General features: G+C 44.1%; 1 protein-coding gene across 2 annotated transcripts in view; it reads right to left on the bottom strand.

Moving 5' to 3' along the window:
• Positions 1–3,531: 3,531 nt before the first annotated feature.
• Positions 3,532–11,801, bottom strand: part of NEDD9 (neural precursor cell expressed, developmentally down-regulated 9) — a 110,789-nt gene continuing 102,519 nt past the window's right edge. For both annotated transcript variants that reach the window (XM_087820642.1, XM_087820641.1), the window contains exons 3-7: positions 10,736–10,837; positions 10,124–10,225; positions 8,078–9,325; positions 6,649–6,738; positions 3,532–4,392 (exon numbers count right to left, since the gene is read on the bottom strand). In XM_087820642.1, coding sequence (XP_087676768.1) covers positions 3,883–4,392; positions 6,649–6,738; positions 8,078–9,325; positions 10,124–10,225; positions 10,736–10,837 — 2,052 coding nt within the window. In that variant the 3' untranslated portion in view covers positions 3,532–3,882. The remainder of the gene's footprint in view (positions 4,393–6,648; positions 6,739–8,077; positions 9,326–10,123; positions 10,226–10,735; positions 10,838–11,801) is intronic.

The raw sequence follows: 11,801 nt of genomic DNA, 5'->3' as shown, positions 1-11,801 counted from the left end.
TTTGGCATGCATATACCTATGAAGCCATCACTACAATCAAAACAGTAGGCATTTCTATCATTCCCAAAAGCTTCTCTGAGCTCCTCTGTGATCCATTCCTCCCACCAGTCCTCTTCTAGGTAATCACTGATCTGCTTCCTGTCACTGTGGTTTGCATTTTCTAGAATTTTGCATAAATGGAGACATACCATACATACTCTTTTTTTTCTGTGGCTAGCTTCTTTTATACATCATAATGATTTTGAAATTCATTCTTGCTGTCTTTTGTTTCAGTGCTTTGGTTCCCTTTATTTCTGTGTAGTATTCCATCATGTGGCTTTATCACACAGATGGACAACTGGGTTGTTTCTAGCTTTTGGCTATTACAAATAGAGCTGCTGTAAACATTCTTATACAGGTCTTTGTATGGAAATATGCTTTTATTTCTCTTGGGTACATACCTAGGAGAGAAATGTTAGGTCACATGGTAGGCATGAACTTAATTTTTTAACCAACTACCAATCAATGTTCCAAAGTGTCGGTACCATTTCACATTCCTGCCAGCAGTGTCTGAGAGCTCCATTGCTCCCTGTCGTCAGCAGTTGGTGTGGCTTGTCATTTTAATTTTAGTGATTCTGTTCAGCGTGTTTAAATTTCCCTTATTGTTCATTTGTACATTCATGTCTTCTTTTGTGAAGTTTCTGTTCTAAATTTTGCTCAGTTAAAAAGAATTTGGTTGTCTGCTTATTTGGGTACATATCCTCAGCTGATGTGTGTGATGCAAATATTTTCCCCCCTTCTGTACCTTTTTGTCTCCTTAAAAGAATAAAAGCTTGTAATTTTGAAGAAGGCCAAATTATCAGTTTTTTCTTTTATGATTCATGTTTTCCTTGTGTTTTATCTAAGGAAACTTTATCTACACAAAAATTTTCTCCTTTATTTCTAGAAGTATTCTAGGATTAAGTTTTACATTTAGTTTTATTTTTTAAAATTTTTATTTATTGATGAGAGAGAGAAAGGGAGACAGAGAAAAAGACACATCAATTTGTTCACTTATGTATGCATTCATTGGCTGATTCTTGTATGTGCCCTGACCGGGGAATGAACCTGAAACCTTGGTGTACTGGGGTGATGCTCTAACCAACTGAGCTACCTGGCCAGGGCCTTAAGTTTTACATTTAGGTCTGTGATCCATTTGAGTTAATTTTTGTGGGGGGCATAAGGTAAGTATTCTTTTTTTTTTTTTTTCATGGAGAGATCTAGTTGTTCCAGCATCATTTTTTTTCCCCCAAGAAACTTTCCATTCCCCATTGAAGTGCTTTGACACTTTTGCTGAAAATCAATTAAAGTTTATAGATGAAGGCAAGTGAGACAAGGTATATTTAAAAACTCTACTTATAAATCTCAGTAGGATACCTGAAAGAGCAGTCTAAGCATTAAAAATAATTTACCTGGTTATGAGTGTCTTTTTTCATTGAATATAGTTTTCTTTTAATTTTTTCTTTATGTCTATTCCAGAATGAATGGAATAATTTCCTTTGATTCTAAAACCACATGAATGGCAGCATCCATGTTATAGCAGGAACCATCCTACCCATGACTTAAATGTACAGGCTTTCTGGTCAAGAGAAACCTTGTTCCAGATATTTGGGTTTGGTAATGTTCACAGATCCCAGAATTTTCTTCAAATGCAAATACAGTCTGAAGTGACACAAGATAAAAAAATACACAACTCAATTTTCCTAAAAAATCCAGATCAATGGTATTGATAAAATGACTTTCTGTATTAGGAGTGCCAAGAGAAACCTATATTTAATTCTGTGATAAGGAGAGAAATATGGAAAAGAAAACCCAGTGGCTATGAAAACACAGATCTAAAAAATTTAATGATTTAAAATAGCCTCTACATACAAGATAACAAAGAGTAATACAGATTGAACATTTTGGTTTTAAAAACATGAAATGTCACCACTTAGAACAAGTCTGTCATCTCCTAAGAAATACTCATTTACAATGAAATCTACAAGGACATACTTTTACACTTTTCAAGTGTTGTTGATTTTTACCAATCCCCTTCCTCCCCTCACATTTACTTGTCACAAAACAATATGACTTTTAATCCTTTTGGTAGAGCAGAGCTTTGAGAAGTACAATAGCAGTTGTTTTGAAAAGCACCTTCTCTTAAGTTTCACTGGTATTTTACCATACTGAGATCATGCAGTCTTCTCTTTAAATCTTGTCTTGTTCCAACGATTTGGTTGTTTAAAACAACAAGCTTAACTCTGTCAAAGCAAATACTGCAAATAAAAACGTTTTTAAATAGGCTGGAATAAAACCATTCAATAAGAACTGGACTGAAAGGCCACAGATAGTGTGCTCCCTTTTTATTTTATGTTTTAATTGATTTTGGAGAAAAACATCAATGAGAGAGAACCATTGCTCGGCTGCCTTTTGCACGCCCCCTCCTGGGGCTCGAGCAGGCAACCCGGGCATGTGCCCTGACGGGGAATGGAACTGGTGACCGCTCAGTGCAGGGGACAATACTCAACCAACTGAGCTGCACCAGCCAGGGTGATAGCATGCTTCTTGACTTGGTAATTTGTGAATATATTTCCTTACCAGGCAGGAAGTATTTTACTTTCCCCGTGATGAGTCAGATGGCTTGTGGTGTGTCTGTGCTACGTCAACACCAGCGGGTGCAAGGAGACAGACTGTGGAATCGATGCTGTGCTGAGCCCTGAGATGGTGGTGGGCTGTGTACACAGGATTTTTGGCCAGACAGAGCTGTAAAGGCTAGATGGGCTCAGTATAGCTACTCTAAGTGTCAAGTCTGCCAATGCATGTTTTACGGAGGGTGCAAGATCAAACAGTGAATTCTCTTAAGAGTTGGATGTGGCCTGGTGGCTCTAAAGTTCAGGTGACAAGGAACTGGCCAGCTCCCCTCAGGAAATGGGGGTGGGGGTGGATAGTAGCACCTAAGTGAATGCTGAAAGTCAAAAAGGCCTCTACTGACACCCAGCAGCTGGAAGCATCCTTTTTATGGATGATTATAGTCTGATATGTCTTTATATATTCCCGCTGCAAAGATATGGTTTTTGCGAATCTGAAAACATCATTTGGAAAACCTCATGGCCAAATCACTCGAAAATCCAGACCATTAAATAACCCTGGGAAACACATGCTCTCCTCTAACTGGGACGTCCTCAGTGTTGAAATAGCCCAGCCCTAACTGGGGACTTGGTTTCTTGCCACACGCGTCTCTTCCCTTTCTGGCACCCAAAATATAGGAACTTGTATCAACACACACTTTCTGAAACTTTTTCTCTAAGAGGCCTTTTTCAACCAGAAGTGAGACATTTGTCACTAATGTGCCCGATTTGGGGAGGGGTTTCAAACAAGGACAGGTTATACCATGCCTCGTGATTTGGGAGGTGAACACTTGCAAACATACTATGCTCCCCAGATGTGGAAGTGACAGGCTCAGAACAAATTGCTAGTATATGTAGAGTAATATTACAACCAGCTGGTATGTTTTCTAAAAAAAAAAAAAAAAAAAAAAATTAAAAAATGCAGCATTAGGAGGTGCTTACTAAGGTGCTTCTTAATTCATGGTTTTTTAATGGAATGTATCAGACTCACATGTACAAACGAACATGAATACACAGGCATACACGCACGTGGACAAGCTTCTGTACAGTTATGTTCTAGATGCTTCCTGTGTGCGTAAGAACCACACGCACAAAATGTTCCCCCTCTAGCTCCCTGAATTTCTGAATGTTGTCTAACCCATCAAATGTTAAAATATTTCATTTCCATATAAAATATCTACAAAAATAGATACCATTTACAAAAACCAGATAGTGCTTCCAGTTTTCCCACTCGGTCCCCAGTTCCCCTGCGTTCTCAGAACGTCGCCATCTCCAGCAGCGAGCGCTTGAAGAGCTGCGCGTTCCTGGACAAGTCTGTCACCTGGTGCACCATCTCCTGCAAGGCCGTGGTGCTGGGATAGTGGAGCGCCGCCTTCTTGGTGGCCAACACTATAGTCTTGAGCAGTTCGCAGAGCTGGTTGCTGGAGTTCATCACTTTGTTGCGAATGTCCTGGGCAGCGACCTGCCTTGTCAGCGTGTCTCCAATGAACACCAGTTTGTGCGCGCTCAGGATGACAAACTTGCTGTGCGCCACGAAGATCCGCGGGGGCTGGGCCGAGCTGACGCAGCTGAACAGAGCGTCGATGGCATTGAGGAGGGAAATGAAATGGGTCTCGCACTGGTCATAGTAGAAGCAAAGCAACTGCCTGTCCTGGGCGCCCACGCTGCTGTTTGTGGTCGGGAGGCTCTGAGAGGGCTTCCACTTGGACATGTCGTTTTCCACGGGTTTGGTGATCTCTTGTTCCAACAACTGGAACTGACTTAGCTTCAAGGAAGGAAAAAAGCAGATTTTATCAAGAGTAAGGCAGTGGGCTGTAATGGAAATTAACCAGGACTTGGAGTTAAAAGACAGATGTCAATCCCAGGTGCTTATTAGATGTGAGGCCTTGGTCAAGTTGCCTTGCCTTCCTAAACTGTAAAATGTAGAAGTTGAGAAAGGTGATCCCTATGAAATCCTCCAGCTCTGACTTTCTATCATTGGATGATTGGCCTCCTCTGTGCTTAGACTGAAGGCAGCACAGGGTTTAAACCCAGCTCTGTTACCTGCACCTTTATGAAAGTTATATGAGTTAATATTTACAAAGTGCTTAGGATGATGTTTGGTGCAGTATAGGCTCTATGTAAATGTTTATAAATGTTGAGTGGTGCAGGGGAAAAGCAAAGGTAGGCATCTCTTTGTCAAGTAAATCGCTGACAGTTTGCTCCTTCTGGGTGAAAACCTTGTCTCTGTCCTTCAAGATACTCAGACATATGACAACCCATGACCCATTTCTTGGTACAAATGACAACTACAACTCATTACCCAATGCTTAGTATAAATGACAACTCATGACCCATTTCTTGGTACAAATGACAACCCATGACCCAGTCCTACTCTTTCTGCCCAGATTTATAATTGTTATTATCCAGCACTACAGGGAAGACTAATTCCTGTAACTATCCATGCACTACAGAAAAGAGCATCTCTAAGGAAATCTGAATGCTAATTGTGCATCACAACAACTCCACAGAGTTGTTGAAAGAAAAGGACACCCCACAGTCATACTCAATGAGTGCTAGGTTTCTTCCTTCTCTTATTACCACCCTCAGACAGTGTATTATTTAAACTGCAATGATAATAACTTCCAGCTATTCCACCAACTCTCGGGAGAGACTGTCTTTTGCAGTGTAGGGACTATCTGTACCCTGAGCATTGGACTCAGTCAATCTTTCACCCTGAGGTAGGGCTGAGTCAGAGCGGGGATAAACTCACCCAGCCCCTTCCCCAAGAAATGCACAGTGAGCTTTACTTTTCTACAGAATCTGTTTTCTTCTTAGGAATTACTATGGTTTCAATAAGTTACCTAAAGCTCAGCAGCCTTATCTGGCCAAATGCCAAAGCAATCAGAGACAGGGTGATGCTACAAGATACTGAGTTTATGCATTTGCAAATATGTTCGTAAATACATCATCTTGTTAGATAGAGGGGTGAGGGATTTTCTCGTTTCATAGAGAAGTAACTGAAGTTCAGGGAGGTTAAATGACTCATCTAAGGGCACAAAGTTGATTAGTCAGAAAGTAAGGATTAGAACTCTGGTTTCCTGAATGCAGTGTGCCATTTTATTTCATCTAAACAAAGGCTTCTAAATCCTCAATTCATTTCTCTTTATTTTTATGCCCTTGCACTAGCAATACCCACCATTATCTGCCCCACTCAAGCTCTACTCTTGAATGACTCTGCCCTGCCCCAAGCCCTTAGTAAATGGACTTGGCTATATTTTGAAAACATTGGATCCTGCCCTCCTATCCTTAGATTCAACCAAGAACAGCCAAGTCACAGACTTGTGTTGTAGGGGAGAGATGGGTAGGTAGGTAGACAGGTAGACACACAGACAGACAAACCTATAGATAAATAGAGATGGCCTAATCAGATTCTTTTTTAGGAATCTGATGAACCACAGAAGCAGTCAACCATCAGCTGAGGAAGCTGAGACGAAAAGCCATCTACAGAAAGGGTTGTGAAAGGCCATTTATGGGTTCTGTAAAGTTAGAGGGGAGCCAAATAAGTCGATAAGCAGAGGAATCTACAAAATAGAGAAGAAGGAAGCGGATTTAGAGAGAAGCAAAGGAAGCACAGAAGGAAAAAGAATTTACAATCCTAGTTCTCATTGGATGTGGCTATATCTTCATTTTCTGTTCCTGAATTTCCCCACCAAGGCCTTACTATAGAGCCTGTTCGCTTGGGCTGACTTGAGTGGCTCTTGCTCACTGAGATCAACAGCCTTAACCCAAACAGCCCTAATATGTTAATGTACAGGCTTAGCCTGGAAAAATTGCTGTTTGGATGCAGTCCAGGTATACCAGCTGGATTACTAAGACCATAAGCCTTCTCTTTGTTCTTACACCCTATTATATGCCTTGGAGCTTATTTATACCAAAGGGTGCTGGAAGGCTCAAAATCATGCTCTTTTGAAGTTCCACCTTTCCTATTAAGCAGGAAATCTTTTCAAAACCAAGTGAGTTTTGTTCTGATTGAACTTACCTGGTGATGTTCCAGCTGCGTCTTGTTCTGTTTGATGATATTTTCTTTCTCCAGCAGCTCTTTCTGTTGCCTTTCAAACTCTTCCTTACCCTATTATTTTTCAACATAAAGAAAACATTACATCACCACTGGATTCACTTATGCTAACAATTTCATCGACAAATGCATCAGTGCTCTTTCATTTCCCACTGCCTTGTGATTTCCCGCATGCCCAATTAGACCCCCATGGACCCCAGACAAGGAGACATGCTTCTGGGCCAGACTTTCAGGGTCACTGTGTAAGTTAGGGCTGCAAACTAAAGCCGTTTCCGTGCAGGGTGCCGCCCTCTCTGTTCCTCTTTAGCAAGTTCTGAGAAAGCTATCCATGACCACTTCAAGCCTTCTTGTCCTGTACTATTTCTCAGGTTCCTTTTCTAACAGATTATACGCGACCCCATGAACCTCCTAACCCAGGTCTGACTGTGGTCCACATTGCACTTCTGGTTTCTGTGAGTCATCTACGACTCCACACCATAATAATATTTTTCGATATGCAGAGTTGTACAACCAGCCCTTTCCTTAGGTGGGGCTAGGTGGGGCTCAGTGCTTCCTTCCTCAGTATCCTGCATTCAAGGGAATTGTAGTTAAACAGCTCTCAGGATAATCTTTGGCTCTTAGTCAAATGAAAAGAATGGCAGAATACGATAGCAAGCCAAATTCTAAATAATGGACCTTGGTAGAATGTTTTAACCCCCAAAAGTGAAAGGGCAAGTTGTCAGGATCCCAGGTCAACTTGGTGGAATTTCCACCTGCAGGAGGCAGATGGTAAATGTCCAGTTTCCCACATGCAGGTTAAGTTCTAGGTCAATTGGCAAATGCCTGGTGGCCTTCAAGGTAAGTCTGAGACGGAGTTAAGTTTTCTGTAAGTAATCACAAACACACACACACGCACACACACACATAGAGTAGAGATGATAGGACCTTAGAAATTCTCTAGTGCAGAGGCTTTCAATAATTTTTTCTTAACAGTTAAACTTCCCATCCCACCTTTTAAAAAAGAAAACACCATGTGGAACTATATAATAAAATGCAAATAGAAGTGGAGCTGGTATGATTATCCAAGGCCCCCTCTCCTACTTGTGGAGTATCTTCCACCAATGGGATCTAATACAACCCCGTGCTTCATTCATTTTGCAAATGAGGTCATTAAGACCCAGAGAGGTTACATAAGTTGGTGACACAATTAGTGTCTGAGAAAGGTCTCAAGCAGAGGACTCTGGACTTTCAGGCCAGTATTCGTCATCCTGCACATTGCCTCTAATTAGCAAACCACTTGGATTCACATTAATCATGTTCTCTCCTTTGGTAGCCCAGCCTTCCAGCTTCACAGGCCTTAGTCCTGGGCTCCCTGAACGTGAATGTAGGTGCTTTAGGAGTCTGATTGCTTTACCTGTAGGTGGACATAGTCATAATCATCCATCCAGCTCCTTTCAGAGCCGTCGCTGCTGCTACAGTCAGCCACAGGCTGGTCCTTGCCCAGGCTTGGGGGCAATGCCTTGCTGAGGGCCTGGGCCTTGTGGTCTCCAGGATGCAGCAGCTGCATCTGGGATCCAGCGTGGGGGTACTCAGTGGAGTTCATGATGCTCTCGGGCCCATTCTTCACGTGAGAGCTGCTGGGGTCTGGTCTGAAGAGGGCCTCGGCGTTGGTGTTGATGGTTGTGGTGAGCTGCTTGGCATCATCGGGCACCGACTTTGCCACCATCACAAACCGGTCCAGATCATCACACTTATTTTGGGGCTTGTTGACGGCCAGGATGTTCAGGGACCAGCTGCACTCATTCAGGTCCTGGCTGGTCTGGCTCAGAATCTGGTGGGAGTCTTCCACGCGCTGGAGCTCCCTCTTCATTTTGTTGTGGAGGGTGAGCTCGGGGAGGCAGGAAGCATTTGCTACGGCGCCCTTGGCGAAATGCAAGTAGTCCCTCAGGAACAGCTCCACCTTGTCCACCGCCGTGCGTATCTCATTGATGTGTTGCTCCATGTACCCGTAACACCGCCAGTCTGTGGTGGCGGCCAGGGCCATCAGGCTGGAGACACCCATCTCCAGGGTCTGCTGGAGCCGATGGAGTCTCTCAATGGCTGTGTCTGGGTCCAGGAAGAGCCTCTTGTCCTGAGAGGGGGAGGCCGACAGTGACGACTCCTTGGAGGTGGTGGAGGACGTGGACATGTTACTCCTGGTGCTGCCGGTGCTGGAGAAAGATAACCGGTTGATTCCATCCACCACATCCTGAGTGGTTTTGGCATCCGCTGGGGTGTGCAGAGGGACGTCATACACGCCGTCCCTTTCTTCGGGGTTTGCTTTCTCACTGGTTTCTGCTGAGGGCTCCAGAAACTGCACCCCCCGTGGGATGTCATACGCGTCGTTCTGAGGGACACCGGACCGCCCCAGCTGTGGGGGCGAGTGTTTCAGGGAAATGCTTTGGTGTCTTCGTGTCGCCAGTTCCGCAGCTCCTGGAGCATCACAGTTGTATTTCATGTGGAGGTCATTCGCCACCAGCTTGGTGCCGGTCGGGGGGATGTCATACACGCCCTCGGGTCGGACATCCGGCCTTCCAGCTTGTCTCATCGGAGGGGGAAAGTCATACTCCTTCTCCCTGAGCCCCACTTCATCGCGGCAGGCAGGGGGTGGGATGGCGTACACCTGAAAAGCAAGTACAAACCGAAGCTAGTGTGTGCTGAGCTGGTCCTGTGAACACGTGGGAACAGCTGTGCGTTAGAATGAAGGCCTGGATTCTCAGTCCCGCTTGCTGCCTTCCCTGCGCCTCCACCCACCAATGCGAGGTATTTCCAAGACTGCTCTGCTCCCCCTTCCTTCACCTTTTGACAAGTACATCCTTCCCCTGGCCCCAGTGCTGCCTGTCACGTGGTGGCCTCTCCTGGCTGAGTGGCTCTCCGGGGGTCCCAGTCCACCTCCTGGGTACCCTTCCCTGGAGGGTTCAGGCCGAGAGGCAGGTTGTGCGTTAACACACCGCACTAGGTGTCAGAAGACCCCAGGTCTCTCCCTGATCTACCAGCCGTGTGATACTTAATAAGCCACTTGGATGTTCTGAGACACACTTCCCTCATCTGTAAGGTAAGGGTGACTGTCCTTCCTGCTGGGCCTCCTCCTGGGCGTAGCAGAGTGTGTCAAACTCATCAACACTTACGCATGGACTGAGTGAGCTGTGACACCCTATGTACATGAGATACATTAGTTGCTTGCCAAGCTGAATGAATGACGTTACCTTCTTATTGACTATCCCATGTTTACTGGGGGGCTCTAAATGTGGACTCCCTAGGGTTATCTTTAATTATTACCTTTCCTTTCTCCCTCTCTCCTCCCCCCCATCCCTTACTCTCTCACAGAGGCTAGTTTGTCCCCTTTGGTGTGCCCTTCCTGTTTTATCTCAGTAAACACACACACACACGCTTTTTTGTTGCTCTGTAGGAGCTCACTTACCCCTTTGGTAGGGGGGATGTCATAGACCCCTTGAGGTTTCATCTCTCCCGCTGGAACTGAAAACATAGGGCCTTTCACCGATGATGGAGGGATGTCATATACCTGAAAAGAAACACCTGAGTTACCTGGAATGGAAATGTCTTACACTGGTTGTTTTTTACGCTATTAAGCTTTTAATTATGGGTTTACTTACCAGCTTATATATATATATATATCCTTCCTCTTTAACAGCTCTATGCAATATGAAGTTGGTGAAATTTCTCTATTTAAATTTCTTATTCTTTGACTTAGATTGAGTATAAAAATGATCTTAAGTGGAATAGCTACACTGTCTGTACTTTAAAACTGCGGTTGAAATTATATACTTCCAGAAAGAAAATGACAAAGTGATAAGCAACAAAAGCTTTGTCAGTTTAAAGTCTAGGGTTTCTGGGTAAAGCAAATCCAGAAAATATAATTTAAATAACATTGAATACAACGGCTCCTGTATAGACAAACCAAGCTTCATATGAAATATACATAATTTGGAATTTTTCTTTCCTTTGTAGCCCTGAAGGAATGCCAGCCACCTGAAGTGCTCCTGTCCCCTGGGGACCACGTCCTGGTACATACCCCTTGAGTGGTATGGGAAGGAGGGATATCGTAGATGTCCTTTTGGTATCTGGATGGGTACTCGTACACATAGCCATGGCCTGTCCGCACTGGGGTTATCACCTGTGGGCAAGAAGACACAGAGGTGTAAAATTCCAAGCCCAAGTCCTGAGTGAATGAACCTCCTAGCCTCCTCATCAAATGCTCCTCCCTCCTCTCCCTCATCAAAAGAAAGAAAATCCCAACGAAATAAGGAAGAGAGAGAAGGAAGGAGACAAGGGGACACCAGGTCAGTAAATTTTAATCCCTCTTGAATCCCAGTGAAGAGTGAGTCCCTGAAATATCTCTATCCCCCTTCCCCATGGTAGCAAAATCATCTCAAAGCTGGTCAGATAAAGTCTCAATTCCTAAAATGTGCTTTAAGGGAGAATCACTTTCAAGTTATGTATGTCCTAGCTCATTGCTTTAGAGCATCAAAAACAGGGCATGGGGGGAGGGGGGGCGGGGGCGGGAATTAAGGCTCCGAAACTATTTGTAACGTGAATAAGGTAAATAGAGGTCAGCCACTTAAAATTCCTCTCATGCCTTCCCTGAGCTGCCTCCCCATCTGCCACTATTATGATTAAAACTAAAATTCCACAGGCCACTAGGGTACTTTCATGAAGCCTCCAGTAGCTTTCAATCTAACTTAGGAAACAAGTGAAATACTGAGTCAGGGAGTCCCAGGAACAGAGTTGAGGTCTCTAATCGTTTTCCCATTTCCATCAGGGAGCAAACATTGGAGAAAAATACCCAAGTAAGTCCAAGGGATGTCAGAAGTCAAGTCTACTCATCACAACCCCGGCCCCTGGAGCCAATGTCAACAACACCAATTGCACCCAACAGGCTCGTGCTTTCATATCTACATACTTCATTGTGTCCTAAGCACGGACAGAGAAGTTATTGGAACTTAAACTCACTTTGAAATATATTTAATTCTCCAAGGGCTAAGTTACCAGGGCCTTGTTTCTGCCTAAGCCCTGCCCCTGAATGACTAAAGGCACCCACCTCAGTATGGCCCATGACATTTCTGAGCACAGACCTTGCA

The sequence above is a fragment of the Miniopterus natalensis genome, chromosome 9 (genome assembly GCF_054644295.1).
Source record: "Miniopterus natalensis isolate mMinNat1 chromosome 9, mMinNat1.hap1, whole genome shotgun sequence".
Classification (NCBI taxonomy): domain Eukaryota; kingdom Metazoa; phylum Chordata; class Mammalia; order Chiroptera; family Miniopteridae; genus Miniopterus; species Miniopterus natalensis.
This window is presented reverse-complemented; position numbering and strand designations above follow the sequence as displayed.